The sequence below is a fragment of the Dendrobates tinctorius genome, unplaced genomic scaffold (genome assembly GCF_039654945.1).
Source record: "Dendrobates tinctorius isolate UK_male_01 unplaced genomic scaffold, ASM3965494v1 ptg000159l, whole genome shotgun sequence".
NCBI classification, from domain to species: Eukaryota; Metazoa; Chordata; class Amphibia; order Anura; family Dendrobatidae; genus Dendrobates; species Dendrobates tinctorius.
The window spans coordinates 8,450,174-8,471,029 of record NW_027361826.1 but is presented as its reverse complement, the minus strand read 5'-3'; the positions used below and the strand labels follow the sequence as shown (position 1 = coordinate 8,471,029).

The following is a 20,856-nucleotide window of genomic DNA, read 5'->3' as shown; positions in this document are numbered from 1 at the left end:
AGGTAGAGGCCACTGCTGCATCCACCTTGGGGGCTCTCGACCAAGCCGTCAATTCCTCATCGTCAAAAGGGTATTTACGCTTTGACGTTAAGGGGAGGAAGGTTCTCTGCCCCTGTTTTTCCCACTCCCTTTTTACTAGCTCCTTTATAGCTGGGACCACTGGGAATGCTCGGACCTTTCTACGGTAAATGCCTGCAAACATTATGTTTTGCGGAGTCTTGGGGTCCTTACTCTCTGGTAGCCCCATGGTATTTCGGATAGACCAGACCAAGTTACTTACGCTGTCTGTGGGAAAACACATCTGCTCCTCATCCTCTGAGGAAGGGTATTCCTGGGATCTATCAGAGCAAACTACCGGCTGCGGGGTCCGCGACTCAGGCCTAGGCGAGGCGTGGGACGGTTTTTTCTCTTTACGTTTCTTCTCCAAGGGCTCATCTTGCCTGGAAGGTCCGCTAGATTCCTTCCTGGAGCTGCCATTTCTTCTGGTGCTACTGCTTCTCCTTGTAGTACCGCTTTGTCTGCTGCCATGTGGGGATTCCACTGGCTGACCTAACGGGAGCGAAGCTGGGTCATCTATGGATGACATGACTGCGCATTGGCGCTGCGTTCGTGGCTCCTTTTTATAGCCTTTGTTATTGATGCTTTCCTTTCCACCATTTTTTTTTTTTTCTCTTCTCTCCCTTCTGCGCATGCGCGGGCGTTTTCCCTCGATCGCCGCCTCCTGTCTTGACCCCGGAAGTCCTCATACCACTTCCGTGTTGCCTCTGCCTGGGAGCGCCGCTGGAAGAGCTGATACAGCGGCCGTTGGACGGTGACACCCACGCACCCGGCCGCAACCCCTTGCCGCAGGTATGATCCCCAGTAGCGCTTGCCTGGCACCATGCTCAGGCTCTTCTGCTTCCTATCGGGGGGGGGGGGGGGAGGGGCGCGCGGCCGCCATCCCCGATATGCTCTAATGGCATTTGTAATGCGCTGCCCCTTCCTTGGGGGGGATATACGCCATGTCCCCTCAGTGAGCCTTGGCACCTCTCTTACCTCCGGTCTCACCTGCATTACCAGCTCTGGGGGGGGGGGGGAAAATCACCTCTCCGCCCGACGCTGCCTCCAGTCCTGGGGCCCCTGCTGCTCATATTATATGCACGCAGGCGGCTACCAGACCAGGTATCCTCTTCTGCGGGTTCCTTTCCGGGAACAGGAAACCAAAACTGAGGGAGCGAGGGGGACCGCCCCATTTATCTCTCTGTAGGTTTCCTGTTCCGGGGGCGGATCCCCTCTCTCAGTGGGTGCTGTCGTGGCGAAGAGGAAAATACCAAGCTAATAATGCAGAAACTTTGGGTCTTTCTAGTTAATAAGGCCCTGTGCTTCCAGCAGCATAGGCCTTACAGAAAATGAAGACAAACTAGCCAATTAGCAGGACTTGCTGATAATTTTATGCCCGTGGAGGTGCACAAACAATGAGGTCTGAGAAAGGTATAGAGTATGTTGAATTTCAATGCCCGATCATTTTGTCCTCCAGCAACGTAAGCACTTTCCTCTCTTCAGGACAGAATGAAAAACAAAAACACATTTGGGGCTGAACTAAGAGGCATGGAAAGGGAGGCGAGGAGGAATAGCTGTCAGATTGAACAAGCATTAGGCTAGGGCCTAACCCAGGGCCGGACTGGCTATCTGGCAATTCTGACAAATTCCAGAAGGGCCTGTCTGATTGTGGGCTGTCTTGTCTGCTACGTTGTTAACAGAATTGGTGTTCTCAAGACACCCATACTATTAAGAGTTGTGAGTGAGCACAAAGTCGATGACTCGTCACTTACCCTAGCAGAGCATGGGTATCATTTCTTCCATGCAGGGTAATTAAAGAAATATCCCCATCTGGTCCTTGTGGACGAGGACAACATGGGCCTGTGTGATTTCAAATGCCAGGGCTGAATTTTAGTCCCAGTCCGTACCTGGTCTAACCAGTGTATTTTCTCTCATCTGAGAGAATCGGCTGATTACACTTGGATCAGAGTGTGATCAGCACAATCTCACTTTATCGGATGAGAAAAAAAAAAAAAAGTTTCCATTCTATCAGTGCATGAAAATCGGACGGCACTCAGATGTCATCTGATGGCAGTCCACAATTTTTTTTTCCCCACACTGAGAAAAGGGAGAGAGAAAGAGTCAGTTATCTGGTGAAGAAGCAGCAGGGAAGCTTTTGATGTCCTTGCACGGAACCGCCTGGAGCAACAATCAGAAGGAAGAAGTATCCAGCGAGGCCACAAGAAGTAAAAAAAAAAAAATAAAAATTGACATTTATTATGGATATGTAAAAGCAGTAGCTGTTTCTCCAACCAAAGTAGGAACCTCTACTGGAGGGACCACTACTGCTTTTACACATCCTTAATAAAAGTTTTTTTTTTTTGTTTTTTTTTACTTCACTTGGTGCATCGCTGGATACTTCTTTCTTCCAACTTTTTTTCCCCACAGATTCAGTGATTTGCACAGCAGAGTTTGATGCAACTCAAGAAAGTTGCAATTATTCCTCAGTCAGAGGGAAAAAAAAAAAAAAGGGACATATGCACTGCCCCATAGAACATTGGTCCGAGTGCGATCAGACGTTTTGTTGGATCTCACTTGGACCAAGAATATGGTCACGTGCCCGAGCCCTTAGGTGGAGGTACTGGAGGCCACTGATAAGGGTATGTGCACACGCTGCGAATTCTGCTGCGTTGTACAGTACTTTTATTTCCTATGAAAAAAAAAACCGCTGTGCACATGCTGCAGATTTTTCCGCGCGGATTTGCTGCAGTTTACAATCTGCAGCATGTCAATTCTTTTGTGCAGAAACGCTTCGGTTTCACACCTCATCCATTATGAGGTGTGAAACCGCAGATATATAACTACAAAATCCACAGAGCCAAAAAACTCCGTGTGCACTTACCCTTAGGGAGAGGATACTTGTAGGAATTCTACACGCTGGCATGCAGCGATCGGTGCATCTGTAATATTGCAGTGATAACTCCCTTACAGGAGGATCCAAAGTTTTCATTTCCCACTAGAAGTGGACAGGGACCGTTTACAATATACCATCTTACAGGGACCCCAATATCCGCTAGGTAACTTCTCAGGGGCCTCGCACTGAAAAAATGCCGTTTTAGTCGGCTATTTATCAATGTCTTATCTGGCTATAAACAGGCGCTGCTTTGGCTGTGAATGCCCAAGTGTATAATAATCAATAAGTGCAAAACAATTCTGAAACCCCCTGTACACATCAAAAATACAAGACATACAAAATAGTCCTCCAAGATCTTTATTTACATATAGCAATGTATTCATCTGTATATCATTGAGAAATTAAAAAATATATATTCATATTCACTGATATATACACATTGTATATACACATACATAAATATACATATATTATTTACACACCTCTTGCCCATCACATCACATGCAATCATAATTAGTCATTTGATTTCGGACAGACTCGCTTGTTTTACAGGAGTTCAAACTACAAGCTGGTAACGTCTTGGAGACGGGAATGTTAAAAGGGTTCTATGGTTGTAGACACGAAATGCAAGATTGCAATATACTGTACAGTCCGATCAGCAGAATATAAGGCTTTATACAATACACCACCTGTAGTCACAAGTCTCTGTGCAGTGCCAAAGGGGCTCTGACTGTTTTACAGAGCCCTTTAAGTTAACTCAGAAAATCAGTAGTTGTTCACACTGGTGGATACACGGTCCCTTTATGTGTACAATGACATCATTTTGGCTACATTTCTCCTTTATAGATCGCATTTTCACATTTCAAGAATGTGTTGTGCTGTTTTAAATGAGATGCACAAAGTAAATCAGTCACCAGGTTTTTGCTCTCCCATCTGAGAGCAGCATGATGTAGAGGAAGAGACCCCGATTCCAGCGATGTGTCACTTACTGGGCTGCTTGATGCATGTTTAATAAACATTAAGTTTTCTCTGCTGCAGATCTAGCAGTTCTCTGAATGCTGAGCTCTGTATAACCCCGCCCACACCACGCTCATGAATATGGAGGACTACCTGGCTGCAGGTTTGCTAGTCCTGTAGTGATAATCCGCCGCTGATAAAAAGAATAGTGGTTTCATCAAAACTAAAGCAAGCAGACCAGTAAGTGACATCACTGAAATCAGGGTCTCTGTTCCTACATTATGCTGCTCTCAGATTAGGTAACAAAAACCTGGTGACAGATTCCCTCAAATCTAAAAGATTGCATAGGCCTTTTGCAGTAAACTAGATATCGACAATGAGTAGCATAGCTAGAGGGAGGGGGATGGGCAGCCCGGGCCTAATCACCAAATGCAGCCTACTCACTGAGAAGGGGCATTTTTACTATTTGTAGTGGATGTGGGTAGAGTATTACTTTCTTTTCAGCACTTACAGTAGTGGCATTATTGTGGTTTGGGGAATTAGTGGTTGAGGGGGCATTATCACTTTTTGGGGCACTCAAGGGACAATACTGTTAAGTGGGCATTTAAAGGGTTTTTTTTACAGGGTGCACCCATGGCATTATACCCTTCAATGGCTACACTATCACTCTATAGGGTACAAACGAGAGGAATAACTTTAAAGAGCACAGGCAATAAAAATTACTATATTCTGGGGGACAATTAATGGTTGAAGAGGGCAGTATAAGCATGTAGTGCACTAAAAGGAGCACAGTTACCATGTAACACAGCAATTACGGTAAAAGTGACTGGTAGGGCAGCAGGAGGGTCAGTATTGGGCAGCAGGAGGGTCAGTATTGGGGCATCGTCAGGATGGGTAGATGTGCACTTTGGAAATATGTGGGGACAGTGATAAAAATATGAGAAACTAGGTAACAGCAGTGGAGACACAATGGTAATAATTTGTCTTATATGGTATCTGTCACGATACAGTCACTGAATGGTGGGGATATCATCTTGTGCCCATGATAATTAGGGAGCGCCACTGTAGCTACAAACCTGGGTCACCGGCCCAGACAGATTTATTTTGCCCCCTCCTCCGCCGCGGTGAACCCCTAGCTACGCTTCTGTCGGCACTAGTTTACCCTCAGCACAATCAGCATTACAGGCTCGGTTCTCTGGGAGGATTGACAGCTTTACAAAGGGGATCAGATGAGAACAAAGCACAGAAGTGGCCACGCACGCGTACAGACACACCGGATAGTCCTGAACTCTGGATACCCTCATTATTTGGAGAAAGGCTTTTGGACCAGATTTCACTACTGCCAAAATACAGAAGAAAAAAAAAAAAAAAAAAAAAAAAAAACGTATAGTTTACATATTCCTTAGTTCAGACGTACATTTTTCTGGAGAGTCTCTAATGCCCTACAAAAATCTCATTTTACAGAAGAAAGGATTTTGCCGTTATGGTTCCCCTGAACCGCTGGCATCTTCACACTGCATTTATCTAATGGCTAGGTGAAATGAAAAATGATATGTGAGGGATAAGCCATGTGGAAACTGCAGCCATTCTCTCAGTAGTAACTGGATTCTCTTCCTGTAAAGTGATACAAGTCTTTCATAATGATGGAGAACATTTGCCAGAAAGCTTTAGAGGAGAGAAGCGGCCAGCTCGGAATTAGGATATGGACTTATTATACTTTCCATGGACGTATGCGCTATATGATAAAGAGGAGAGAGCGTCACCACCAAGAGCCATTTTCACTAGTCTTGTGCAGAGATATGAAGAATTGGAGTCACAGACCTGCAGCTGCTCTCCTGCACGCAACACAATGTCAGCGCTGCGGCAGTAAAGACTGATCATCACATGGATCCAAACCACCAATGACAGTGTCTACATACTACTGGAGCGGACTAATGAGGGCAGTGATTTTGATCATCACAACATTCCTGTGACAAAGCAGTGAGGAGAGACGCTGCAGGCTTCAGCCTTGCAATCAGCAACCTAACCAGACATGACAGTAGTAAAGAACAATTGCACATCTTATACAAAGAACTTCTTCACCCATGAAAGTTTTTATCCTCTCAATATATTGCAATCTTATTATATAACACTGTACATACAATTGCTCCTTTTCCTTTCTACCCAGATAATTCTTCTCTTTCCTCTGCTCGATGTAGCAACAGGAAGTCTCTTGTCCCTGCATTTATCATTCCCCTTTCACCTGACGCAGCTGTTCATCCTCCCTGTCAAGGACTTTTGCAGCGACTTACGCAGACAAAATTGACCTCCTGTTTCTACATAGAGCTTAGAAGGATACCGCTCGTCAGTTTTTAATAATGTGAGCTCATAGACCAAATGGAAAACAGAAGAATTAGCTGGGTAGAAAGGCAAAATGAGCAATTGTAAGCACACAATGCTGTATAATATGATGACTGTAATAGACCAAGAGGAAAAAAACATTGATGGGAGGAGTAGAGCCTCTGTAAGTGTACAGGAAAAGAGGTTTATATTTAAGGTATCTGGTGGTTTTCTTTTACTGGGTGCAATAAATGCAAAGTGGTTATACCGTACACCCCACCTTTCTGTACACTGCTCTACAACCCTGATCAGCCAAATATGACGGTGTACATCTACTACCTATACAAAGTGGTAAAAACTGATGCAGTCTCTCCTCTTTCTACACCGCCACGAAAAATGGTCGCTTGGTCTGCACACAAGTGGCCCCTATTTACTATAGGAAAGTAAACTTTGGTGCCCACAAAAAACAACCAGCAGTCCGATCCAGGCCTCAATCAGATATCTGGGACAATATAAATCACTCTTTTCTTTTTCTTATGGATAGGACACGTACCCGTTATAGTCTATGGGGCTATTCACATGTCCAGGTTTCGTAATAATATATATCCTATACACTTTTAATCTGAGACACAGAAAAGATGGACAACACACGGACGGCATCAGCGTGTAATCCGTGGACTGTGTGATTACCAGCGTGACGGACAGGAAAAGCTTTGTACTTTATTCATATGTGAAAAATCACCGATGGTAAAAAAACGGACACAGACCAAACATGGATCCAGAATAACCAAGGAACGGTCCACGCAAGAAGAATCCCAGACATCTGAATGAGGCCTTAGTGTGTAGAAAATAAAAAATAGACTATTTCACAGGGGCAACAAGAACGTTCAGCAAAACTAAATGGCTGGTTCGTAACATGTTAATACACAGAAACAGCACCATGTGAATGGAGTGGAGCTGGAATATGAGACAACCCATGTAAAAAAATCAATGATCGAGAAACACATGCCCCCATTTATGATCAGGTAGGCTGGAGTACAGAAACTTCAGTAACGGTTCTGTAAGGATGTGAGCACCCTGTATCCTCAGGTCCATTGGTACCAGCAAATTGCTGCTGCACAACTTGTACAGGTGAAACCCCGGCTTCTAAAGGGTGAAGGTTATTCGTCCAAAAAGGAAAAGAGTTATTTGCAGGGAAAGTATGTTTGGTTTTGCCAAAAAAGCCATGCTGCACACCATCATTGCGATTTGGGTTGGAAGAATACCCCTTTACACACACATTGACTATGGACAAAAAACACAATACAAAGTGTGCTAAAAACAATAACTGATATGACCGATACATAAAACCCAAAGTGCTATTAGAGCAGATAGGTCACATTTCACACTACAAAATACATACGGTATATTAAATAGATCTCCTAGAGCTGAGGAGACTGGTGTATTTACCTTGAGAAGCCTTGTTAATATCTGTGTAATCCTGATATTAAGCTGGAAAATGTGTATTTGTAATACCAGACAGGAAAGCTTTAAAAAAAGAATTATACAGCCATTCTGACTTTTTTTTTTTTTTTTTTAAATTAAGTACACCAGTCTCACCAGATCCAAAAGCTCCATTTAATGGTGTATGCAGATTCTTCTTACATTAGTACAGTGGTGGAGGACCCCTCGTTGTCTCATAGGCCGAGCAGCAGCTTCACTGAATCAAACGTTACATACAATTTACTGGAAAACGAACAACACTCCTACTGAACGGACTGAATCCGTCGCCCTTATTCACACACAGCAAATTTGTTCCATTGATCTAATGGGGGCTTGAAGAAATTGGTTGCAAAAGCCAACCTCCTTTACATCTGTGGAATGGATTTCAGTCAGTTGCACCATTTCTGCAGAAATAATTTGCCGCATGTGAATGTACCAACGCCTAGTTACCATCCAATATAAGTGGAGTATACCTTTATTAATCGGACCAGACCTATTCGAAGCTCGAGCGAAGTAGGAAGAGAAATGACAAGTGTGGTTATGGTTCGCTGCTGAACAGAGGAATGTAAGTTACACAATTCTAATGATTCAACACAAAATAAAAAAATAAAATCACTAAAAATGGAAATTTCCAATACATAAACACAAAACAGAACCAGGGAGGTAGATAAGAAAAGGCAAGATGACACACTTAATGCCAAGCTAGATGGTTAAAATCCATTACTACAGGAGATCTCCACTTTGTAGCTTACATAGTAGTCAATTACGCCATCACTAATGCCCACACCATGACAACATAGACAATGGGGAGCCTCGAACAAAGCACTTCTGGCTTCTAATGAATCAGGTCGTCTGGGCATTGTGGCTTATACAGTGCAGCAAGTAATTCACAACAGCTGAACCAATAGTCTATCGGCCCAACGCTCCGATATGAGCAAACTATTATGTATTCCCTTGTATTAACCCCCAACCGTGCAAACAATAAATTCCCCTTACAGGGTATAATATATAATCTATTCTCTTTATTTCATCCACATTGATACGGTACCTAGAAGGCTTCCATTAGTTCATATTAATGACTGACAAAGTGCCTTGCCTTCAGCGACATTACTTCAAGTAGTGCCGGGGGTGTGCTTATGCTGACCGCGATGGTATCCTTTACATTACGGCTCTTCGCGATGACCATTTATCAGGTTTCGTTCAGGAAATGCTCTGGGAAGTGTGATGTGGTGTTAAACTTGTGATATTTGAACACCAGTCACAGTAACGTCCCCTACATCTCCAGAAACCATGGAGTAAAACCTACAGAAGGCCAATCTCTCCTGGTCAACGACCCCAGCTTAACACAAAGACAGATCTCTGCCGGTCAAAGACCCCAGCTTAATGCAAAGACAGATCTCTACCGGTCAACGACCCCAGCTTAACGCAAAGAGATCTCTCCCGGTCAACGACCTTAGTCAACGACCCCAGCTTAACGCAAAGACAGATCTCTGCCGGTCAACGACCCCAGCTTATCGCAAAGACAGATCTCTCCCACTCACCGACCCCAGCTTAAACGCAAAGATAGATCTCTCACAGTCACCGACCCCAGCTTAAACGCAAACACAGACCTCTCCCGGTCAACGACCCCAGCTTAACGCAACATGCAAAGAGCTTGATTAGCATTTTTCCCCTATTACTCCCCCAGGAACTCTGCCTCTGTGCACAATATACACACCAATTTTAATATTTGGCAGAAAAATGGTTTGCAACTCAAAAAGATGACAATTATAAAACACAACGCTCCCCCTCCCCCCAAAAAGTGCATTATACCTTCATTCTCACCATTACTAACCTATTCTTTCAGGCCCTACGATGCATTGGCACTAATGCTAAGGAATTGACAGCAATATACCACATTTCACCCTCCAAAGGAAGCGATCATGTGGCAGAAGAGTATCACAATGGATTTCCATGTTCATGCTACTGAAGGTTAGGTCATTTATAACCCATTTGATGCCAAGGAGTGTTGCTTGGAAGCTCCAGACCTTTGTTACAAGCCATTTTTTCCTGAAAGTGTTGGCATGCATATGGAACCACAAGTGCAAAGTCATACTCAAGTAATATGTGCAGCATGATCAGGCACCCTTTTCTTGCCACAGGGGAGGGAAAAAAAAAAATCAGCAAAACTAATTCCCTGTAACATAAAAAGGGAACACTGGAAAGACATGTAAACATGCAATGTTGCATAAACAGCTGCACGGACATAGAACAGGTTGGGGTAGCAATGCTGGAATACCACTTGGTGAGAGTACCCTCGTCCACCATCAATCTCCTGAGAAATCAACTCCCTTAGCAACTACCCAAAAAAGGGATTACCCATCCAACCAAGCAAACTAGCTTCATTGGGTTTATTCTTCCCTTTGGTTAGTGGTAAATTGCATTTCCAGTGGCTCCACAAGGGAGAAAACTAATAAGCAAAGAAAAAAAAATTACATATATATGAATTCTAAATGAATAGTTCAAGCGGCCCAAGTTAATTGTACCGTTTTCAACATGACTTCCCTTACCAATCACCTCAGCTATAGGGGTTTTTAATTAAGTAGCCAAAACGTTGGGGATTTTCCATGATAAATTTAGGGGCATACATGTGCTCATGGGGGTCTGCTGCTGGATATTCTTGCTTTGTTCCATCAAACCAACCCCCAGTCTTTATAAGCCATCTAATATAGTTTAAGTCTCTTTTGTCTTCATAGTCACCCCATCTTGGAAAATCCCCATTTTGTGCAGAGATCAGCTTGAAATGGATTCCTTCTGGAGGGAAGCACCAGGAGCAGTGCCAGCCAGCAAAATGTAAAGGGCTCCCTATAGACCACTGAACTAGGATGTGCCCAGTTTTGTTTTCGTACTGGCGGAAGTTGGGCATGGTGTAATACTCCCGTCGTCGTAGGCGGATACCGTCTGTGCCATATACTGTACGAAGCATTCCAACGGTGCAGCCAGAAATTACCTCCAGTGTGCCTGGTTGCTTCCAAAAGAAGCCATAGAGTGATTTGCGCATATGGAAAGCAATGGGTTCTGTCCACCCGTCATAAAGCTTAAGAAAGAGCACTCCTTCCCTGCTGGGGATCTCATCAGCGTCATCTATAATAAATAGGTCATCATCCCGCAAGTTGCGTAGACGAGCAATCCCGTTGCGAGTCAAAAATGTCCGCAGATAGTCGTCCGCTATCCACCCATCTTGTTTCCCACCTTCAGGGAAGTGGTCCAGGAAAACATACACCACTTTGGATTTAATGTACTCAAATGTGCCATTGAGAAGCATCTGGCGGAATACGAGGGGACGCGGCTCCCCGTACGCTGTAAAGTTTGATTCACATATTAAGAAAACATCCACAGCCCCCTCCAGCTCTCGGAAGCGTGTCTCCAGCAGATCAAACTCGTGATTTATATTGATGGCATTGATAACACGGCGTGGCTTTAGCCGTGGAGTTAGTCGATCCTTTGTGGGGAGATTGGAGTGTTGAACAACTGTTGGCACCCCACAACTAGGTCCATGCCAGCCTGGTAAACAAACACATTCCACCCATTTCCTTCGTTTCTGTGTTTGCTGCTGTGACTGTCGAGAAATGCTAGGCAAAACCTTACGTGAAGAAGACCGTTCTGGCTTTTCAGAGGGTAAGCGGTCTAGAGACTTTGTTCCAGGTTTGAAGCATACGCCACCAGACTTAGTTCTCACAAAATACTCTGTTGTATCCTCCAGAAAAACAAATTCCTTATGGTGCAATTCGTCTGTGCTAAAGCCTTGACTTTGTCCTGAAGGAGGAGGCCTGGGTTGCAGCACAGCAGCCTCCGAAGGCCGATAGTAACCAGGGGTGCGTAGAACCTGGATACCATCATCAGATCTTTCTCTGTGTTGAGGTATTAGAGGCCGAGATTCCCAAAAGAAGCCAGAAATGAAGTTTGGACTTAGAGAGACCAAGTCCTTTGACAGTGAAACATAAGATAGGGCTTTCAGAAAGTGGAGAACCGAGATTACACACAGTCCAGCCATGCAAAGGAGCAGGAACATCTTGTGCCACCTCATCTTCATCCTGTCAATGAAGCAGAAACAACAGTCATTAACTGGATCAGCAGCATTTGTACAATCCAGTTATAACAAAACTAATGTTTACTGTGAGTACACTACTAGGCTAGAGGCGAGAAAACAAGAGCAAACATAGTAGGCTGACATTTTTGCAGGCCAAATGCTTGCCTCCTCCCACACGTATGGGGGTAATGGAGAATCAGCTTGAAAACAGTATACTTTTTGTTTAAAAGTCAACACACCAGACCCTTATTTCCCCTGGTCATTTGGGGAAAAACTGGGGCCCATCCTCCCAATACACACGAGATAGTTGGCCATTCTCCACACAACTCAATGGGATTAGTCAACATTCATCTGGCAACCTTTACTGTCTTCTGCAGCTTTGTTGCGTAAACAGGAACAGAATGAGCAGAGTCATTTCCTTATCATTTGTGGGCGAGTAAATTAATGACGGCGCGGCTCTACTACAGGGGACATATACAAGGCAGGATATAAGTGCTACACACAGATAAAGCTCTGTATACACCTCTCCTTCCACAGCGACCAATGTGTATGCTGGAAGAAAACTCCATGTTAACATTTCATAGGTCCCCATTAACCAGAAGACTAAGAAGAGTGGCGCATTGGCCTCCATACTGTTGATGATTAATCTGTACAGGAAATCACAGCAGCATTCATTGCTACGGGACCGGAAAAGTTGCTATCCTGGAACGGCGAGGTCTGCAATTCTTTTTAGTATTGCATAACATTTCCTGCCGTCCCTTTAGAATATACAGTATATTATATACATACAGTCCCTGTTTCATTCAAAGACAAATTAACTTTGGTCGAAATGTGACTTTTCAGGCGTGTGCAACCACTAACATATCTGTCCATATACCTAGGCAGTTATACCCAACTAGTAAGTGAGCAACTGCAAAACGACAGAACACATTTGTTAGATAACATATGTCTGGTAACCGGAATGTAGAATTTGTCATAAAAAAAAAAGAAGCTTCTCATCTGTTAATTCACAGCACAAAATTCTCCGCATAAAAGCGACAATAAACTGAATTGATATATTCTACTTCCTCCTCTTACAGACGACATCCACTCAGTATAGATTTATAGGAAACCTGTGTGTTACATTTCTCCCCCAAAGTGTTTCCCTTGCGAACATTTTTTTGCCACACAAGAAGTCAGCCAAAGTTCTCACACAAACTTCATGCAGTAAATTCTTGATGTCCAATAACCATTTATTCATACCGTATGACAGAAACATTCTACAGAAGCGCTAGAAAATGTAACAGACGGAACATAAACCCTTCACCGGCTCATGCAGTAGCGGTAATGCCTCCATCCACGACCATGACAGACATGGAACCACTTTAAAGAGGCTTTTAGCATGAGACAGACAAGTGAACAAAGGGTTAATCTAGAGCTCCTTATCAAATACTATAAAGCCCCAAAATATCCAAGCACAATGTCAGGGAGGCTGAAACTGCAAGTGTATAGCGTGATGGAACTAATGATTGGCCGCTTTGCACAAATTTGTTGATTTACTCTATTTTGTTTTACTTACCTTCATAATCTGCCATCCTGAGGGTCAGACGGTTCATACCAACGACTGATCGGAAGAGATGGGGGGACGTGTGACGAGTTTTAGTAGTAAAGTGGGTAACTCGCAGGTACTACAATAAGCAGGTATGGATTGGCAGAATTAAAATGTATAGATATTTCTCATTTTTCAGTGTAATTTACAAATATGGAACAGAACGAGATGGTTGCATTCGATTTGGTTAAAAAAAGGATAACGGCTCTTATAACTTCCTTTGGGCTGGATTTACAGTGGGTACGGAAATTATTCAGACCCCTTGAGGCTATGTGCACACGTGCAGAAATGCTGCGGAAATGTCCACAGCATTTCCGAAACTCCCACCGCGGGTGAAACGCATGCAAAGGACTTTGAGGGCCGCCGGAGAGTGATTATATTTCTATTTTTTACAGGAATATGGTACCCAGCGCATGGAGGACAGTCTCCATCAGACCCTGGGTACCATCCGCACATTGAGCGCTCACTTTACACATGTTTTTTCAATCTTTGTTTTATTGCAGCCATTTGGTAAATTCATACAAGTTCCATTTTTTGATAATATTGCACGCCCCACTTTTCAGTATTTTAAATTTTTGTGGAAATTCAAAAAACCAATAAATTTCGTTCAACTTCACAATTGTATTCAACTTGTTGATTAGTCACCAAAAATTTACATTTAAATTTAATTTTAAAAGTTATAATTTTACAGCTAAAACAACAAAGGAGTGGCTTCAGAACAACTCTGTGACCATTCTTGACTGTCCCAGCCGAGCCCTGACCTAAACCCAATTGAGCATCTCTGGAGAGACCTGAAAATGGCTGTCCACCAACGTTCACCATCCAACCTGACGGAACTGGAGAGGATCTGCAACGAAGAATGACAGAGGATCCCCAAATCCAGGTGTGAAAAACTTGTTGCAACATTCCCAAGAAGACTCATGGCTGTACTAGCTCAAAAGGTGCTTCTACTCAATACTGAGCAAAGGGTCTGAATACTTATGACCATGTGATATTTCAGTTTCTTTTTGAATAAATTTGCAAAAATTTCTACATTTGTTTTTTCAGTCAAGATGGGGTGCAGAGTGTACATTAAAGAGAAAAAAAATGAACTTTTTTTGAATTTACCAAATGGCTGTAATGACAGAGTGAAAAATTTAAAGGGGTCTGAATACTTTCAGTATCCACTGTACACTCAGTTTTGCAGCATTTATATTAGTGTTGTAAAACAGGTTTATTTTTAAAGCCAAAACATGCTGCAGATAGATGTTCCTTTCAGTCATAATTAGAGTTGAGCGACTTTGGTCGGATCGGGTTTCATGAAACAAAATTTGAGTCGGATGAAACTGGTCCGACTAGGGCAAAAAAAGTCGGAGTTTCGTCCGAAACCCGACCCCAAAGCAAGTCAATGGGGAATAAAAGTCGGCATTGAGTGGATGAATGTCATCCACTCAATGCCGACTTATTCCCCATTGACTTGCATTGGGGTCGGGTTTCGGACGAAACTCCAACTTTTTTTGCCCTAGTCGGACCAGTTTCATCCGACTCAAATTTTGTTTCATGAAACCCGATCCGACCAACGTCGCTCAACTCTAGTCATAATTATTGAAAAATTCCACATTACATTCTCTCCCCTCCAGCCCACCCCTGAAAAATAAAAAAACAAAACAAAAACACTGACTGTCCATGGAGTTTCCGCCCCCTCTTTAAATTGAATTCTCTGTACAGTGTGTAAGTCTGACTTACAAAGCTTAAAAACTCTACAATAGGTTTGGGAATCCGCCATAAAAGTAGGACGAAACTTAACCTAAATACCACTTTTTGCACCCAGCCGGGCAAAATTGTGTGGCCTAAATGCCAAAAAATTACTGATGTGCAGTAACCAACTAATCAGTGGGGTAGACAGACCAGACAGCCTAAAAGGTGCACCAAACTGATCAAGCTGACTTGATCAGTTGATAAAATTTGGTGCATTTTAAGACCTCCTAGTATAAATTTACACTGTCTAAAAATGAGACCGTATTAATAATAAAAATGTAATAATATAGAAGAATAGTCTTGAGAATAGAGATCTAAGGGGGAGGGCCACGATTAACTTTTCAAAGTAGATAAGTGACACATCAAAAAAAGAAGTAGGGCGCTCCCACCATCTGGTGAAAGAAAAGTTCAACCCCAACAGCAGTCAGGTTTTATCTATTACTCTGTGGAATGGGCTATAGCTCAAAAATGATCAAGGGCTATAAAAGAAGAAAATAACTTTTTTTTTTTAAATTTGTAAAAATGTTTAAAAATAATTTGTCCTATCAGTCAAATCAACATGGACAAAAATAATTGCTCTTTAGGGCAGACTAGATCATGCATTATACCTTAGTTGAAATCTATGGACATGTCTTTTTTCAACCGTACTATGTAAATATGCCCCAAATTATGTAAATGTTTCCAGAGGGTCACAAATATACAAAATGATATAGTGATCAAGGCTCTTCACTTCCCGTCAGTAACCGGGTAGAACAGTAAAGTCAACATGACCCCACACAAACAGCTTCTGAACCAGGACTTTTTTCTTTCAGAACAAGTTGTAATTTTGAATTGCACTTTAATTGAATTACTGGGAAAATCTTCCCAGTGTAAGGTCAAGGTAAACCCCCTGCAACGCTGCATTTGTTTTTTGTATTTTGCTTATGCGGCGCTTATTGTTCAGCAACAATGACCTGGCAACAATACATGGATCTTACATTTTTTTTTATTTTAGTTGAAAGGAAAACCCCACAAAACAGAAAAAAAAATTATTAAAAAAAAACGGTAACAAGCAAACGCCATTCCATGACCATTTTTCTATTGAAGGAGCTTGTTCTTTGCGTGACAAGCTATTTATAACGATACAATTTTGTGGCACATATGAGGCTTAATTTGCTTCATATTGCATTTTTTTCTGGAGGTGCACTGACCTAAAAATGACAAATCTGCGTTTTGATTTTCTTTGGGTGTCTACATGGTTGCCATGTTACCATGAAAACATAAAATTTGGCTAAGACCTTTTATAGATGCTGTGGTACAAAAATATTTTTTTCCTCTAGATTTTTGTTTTTGAATTGGCAAGAAAGACAAAGTTAAACATTCAAATACATGTTTTTTTAAAAAAAGAAAAACATGTTTTAATTAACTTATTTTTATCCTTATTGAAGGTATATGAACCTGCAGTATATAATACAATTTAAGTTCTCCTATGACAAGAATATCAATATGAACCAAGATGACAGATTGGTGCCAATGAGTTGCAATGGCAGCAATGGAACGAACCAATCATGTGGAGGGATACACCGGCCACCACACCATTTAAAGCAAACCTGTCACTAGGTTTGGCTGATAAGATGCGGCCACTGCCTCGGGGCTTATCTACAGCATTCTATAATGGGGCAGATCAGTATGCCTGTGCAGGAGCGGGATGCCGGGGAGCCATGAAGCATGAAGATGGCGATCATAAGAAGATGGGAGGCGCCGGACCAGGACCTGCAACACCCATCGAACCGGACCGCCTCCCCCCCCCCCCAGGAGAGTATAATAAAACTTATTTTTCTCATCTTTCAGGTCGGACCGGGGCCTTATCTACAGCATTATAGAATGCTGTGTATAAGTCCTGAAAGGCGGTGGCCGTAACTCATATTGGCCAAAACTGCTGACAGGTTTGTTTTAAATGCCACTGGGTGATTGACAGCAGCATCTAAAATGGTTAACCAGTAGCGATCTGAATTAGCACAGGTCACTGCTGTTAACAGCACCTGCCCAATATGGTGCTACCAAGTGTGCATTAAGCATTAAATAGGTGCTCCAGGAATAGGAAAAAAAAATAAAAAAAATTGTAGTTTAAATAAATTCCAAGATGCCTTTTTAGTATGCAAATTACAGTAATTTTCCTACAGAGGTACTCAATACAGAAATAAAATGAAGGGTTACCTTGTTCGGCAGAAACGACTCCCAGCATGTTATTAGTAAAAGTCCCTGTGAGCAAGTACAGTAGGAAGCTCTGCTGCTGTGAGCTGGAGATATCATGCCAGTGTTGGGGATAGGTCATATCTCTCACTCAAAAGTAACCACTTGTCAATTAGAAGACAAGGTGGACAGCAGTGTGAGCAGCCTCTCCTGACCTCAGCAACCCTGGTATAACCGGTATTAGTTCATATGGAGATGGCGACAGGAGTGAGCAGCCTCTCCTGACCTCAGCAACCCTGGTATCAACGGTATTAGTTCATATGGAGATGGCGACAGGAGTGAGCAGCCTCTCCTGACCTCAGCAACCCTGGTATCACCGGTAATGGAGATGGGGACAGGAGTGTGAGCAGCCTCTCCTGACCTCAGCAACCCTGGTATAACCGGTATTAGTTCATATGGAGACGGCGACAGGAGTGAGCAGCCTCTCCTGACCTCAGCAACCCTGGTATAACCGGTATTAGTTCATATGGAGATGGCGACAGGAGTGAGCAGCCTCTCCTGACCTCAGCAACCCTGGTATCACCGGTAATGGAGATGGGGACAGGAGTGTGAGCAGTCTCTCCCGACCTCAGCAACCCTGGTATCACCGGTAATGGAGATGGGGGACAGGAGTGTGAGCAGCCTCTCCTGACCTCAGCGACCCTGGTATCACTGGTATTAGTTCATATGGAGATGGAGACAGGAGTAAGCAGCCTCTCCTTACTTCAGTAACTCAAAATCAGAATACCCGTAGGAGCACATCTTCCTACAAATTAAGGGAGGAGATGGAGCGTCTACTGCACATATTCACAGTAACCTGTCTAATATCCTAGAAGAGATTTCTGTCAGCATAAAAGGTGGCGACCATTTTCATTCTATAGAGATTACTTCCTTAGACAAAACAATTTGACAATTATAAAAAGGTATTTAGGAATGTATTTATAATTCCATTACTTTAAAGATGTTCTCCGGGAACAGAAACAATAAAGGATAGTGCTTGCAGATATTCCGCTCCGATGTGTATCGGTTTGGTAAACCCTAGACTGTCATGCAGGCCAGGCTGGATCTTTGTCAGAGATATTGAGCCAGTTATCTCCAATAACTCAGCCCTCCAAGCTTGGCATTCACATTTTAGATCATTATCCATTGTTTACAAGTGCATAATTTGCTCCATATGAGACACTAAGCAAGAAAGTACTAAACAGATAGAGTGAAGTAAACAGGATGTTGTCCCCGATACATTTCAAACACTAATGCAACCAAGACAAAAAAAAAAAAAAAACACACACGTAAACTCTGTGCTAAAGTCAACGAAGAATGGACACCATGATGAGAAGTAAGAATTTTCCATATTACACATTCTAGCTAGGTAATATGTAGAAATATCCAGGAGCAGATCACAAGTGCTAAAGATATTGTATTATCTTTCTGGAACAAGTTTACAAAAATCCGACTAGAAAGCTTCACACAAGGCCATATTATAAAAAACAGCACAGGTCCAGCCGAAAATCGAAGTTGACTGAGACCGTCGGATACTAAAGCGAATTGTGAGAGAGGATCGCAAGACCACGACTCTGAAAAATTACTGCTGAGCTCAATGAACACCTACAGTACCCAGTTTCCACAAAAACTGTTTGTCGGGAGCTGCACAAATCTGGATTCCACGGAAGAGCTGCAATTAGAAAACCGCTGCTCTCAATGACCAATGTTTCCAAGCATTTAGCGTGGTGTAGAAACCTCCAGAATTGGTCCCTCGAGCAGTGGAAACATGTGATATTCTCAGACGAATCATCGTTTACCCTATTTCCGACCTCCGGCCGAGTATACGTTTGCAGACAGTCGAAAAAGAAGCATTCCATCCAGACTGCCTTCTCCCAACCGTAAAACATGGTGGAGGTTCTGTGATGATCTGGGGTGCTATTTCGTGGAAATCCGCCGGGCCAATAATATCCCTTCATGGAAGAATTAACAGCCGAGATTATTTAGGCATTTTGGGCGACCAAATGCATCCTACGTTTCAAGCACTGTTCCCGGAGGGGAACGCCATCTTTCAGGATGATAATGCACCAATTCATACAGCTAGAATCGTTAAAGCATGGCACGAGGAACATTCTAATGAAGTTGAGCATCTCATCTGGCCCCCACAATCCCCAGACCTCAACATTATTGAGCATTTATGGTCGATTTTAGAGATTCAAGTTAGACGTCGATTTCCACCGCCATCGTCGCTCAAAGAACTGGAGGGTGTTTTAACTGAAGAATGGGCTAAAATTCCTTTGGAAACAATTCACACCTTGTATGAATCCATACCTCGGAGAATTGAGGCTGTAATCGCCGCAAAAGGTGGACCTACACCATATTAACCTAACTTTTGTTGATGTTTCCAGGTGTTTATTTTGTCCAACCCCTGTATATTTTACGTTATGTAGCACTGGTATTTTTATTATTGTTACATTGGTATATATTTTTTACTTGTTCCTTGCAGCACATTTTACTATATATGATATTACTTGGATACTGGTGTGTGTATATATATATATATATATATATATATATATATATATATATATATATATATATATATACACATATATATATATATACATACATATACATATACACACATATATATATATACATACATATATATACATATACACACACACACACACATACATACATATATATACACACACAGTATATATATACAGTGGGGAATAAAAGTATTTAGTCAGTCAGCAATAGTGCAAGTTCCACCACTTAAAAAGATGAGAGGCGTCTGTAATTTACATCATAGGTAGACCTCAACTATGGGAGACAAACTGAGAAAAAAAAATCCAGAAAATCACATTGTCTGTTTTTTTTTCATTTTATTTGCATATTATGGAGGAAAAAAAGGATTTGGTCAGAAACAAAATTTCAACTCAATACTTTGTGATATATCCTTTGTTGGCAATGACAGAGGTCAAACGTTTTCTGTAAGTCTTCACAAGGTTGCCACACACTGTTGTTGGTATGTTGGCCCATTCCTCCATGCAGATCTCCTCTAGAGCAGTGATGTTTTTGGCTTTTCGCTTGGCAACACGGACTTTCAACTCCCTCCAAAGGTTTTCTATAGGGTTGAGATCTGGAGACTGGCTAGGCCACTCCAGGACCTTGAAATGCTTCTTACGAAGCCACTCCTTCGTTGCCCTGGCGGTGTGCTTAGGATCTTTGTCATGTTGAAAGACCCAGCCACGTTTCATCTTCAATGCCCTTGCTGATGGAAGAAGGTTTGCACTCAAAATCTCACGATACATGGCCCCATTCATTCTTTCAAGTACCCGGATCAGTCGTCCTGGCCCCTTTGCAGAGAAACAGCCCCAAAGCATGATGTTTCCACCACCATGCTTTACAGTAGGTATGGTGTTTGATGGATGCAACTCAGTATTCTTTTTCCTCCAAACACGACAAGTTGTGTTTCTACCAAACAGTTCCAGTTTGGTTTCATCAGACCATAGGACATTCTCCCAAAACTCCTCTGGATCATCCAAATGCTCTCTAGCAAACTTCAGACGGGCC

General features: G+C 42.6%; 1 protein-coding gene across 6 annotated transcripts in view; it reads right to left on the bottom strand.

The window, feature by feature from the left end:
- Window positions 1–3,273: 3,273 nt before the first annotated feature.
- The window catches only part of MGAT3 (beta-1,4-mannosyl-glycoprotein 4-beta-N-acetylglucosaminyltransferase), an 80,314-nt gene continuing 62,731 nt past the window's right edge, over window positions 3,274–20,856 (bottom strand). For all 6 annotated transcript variants that reach the window (XM_073549478.1, XM_073549479.1, XM_073549481.1 and 3 more), the window contains exon 2: window positions 3,274–11,763. In XM_073549478.1, the coding sequence (XP_073405579.1) occupies window positions 10,248–11,762 (1,515 nt within the window). In that variant the 5' untranslated portion in view covers window position 11,763 and the 3' untranslated portion in view covers window positions 3,274–10,247. The remainder of the gene's footprint in view (window positions 11,764–20,856) is intronic.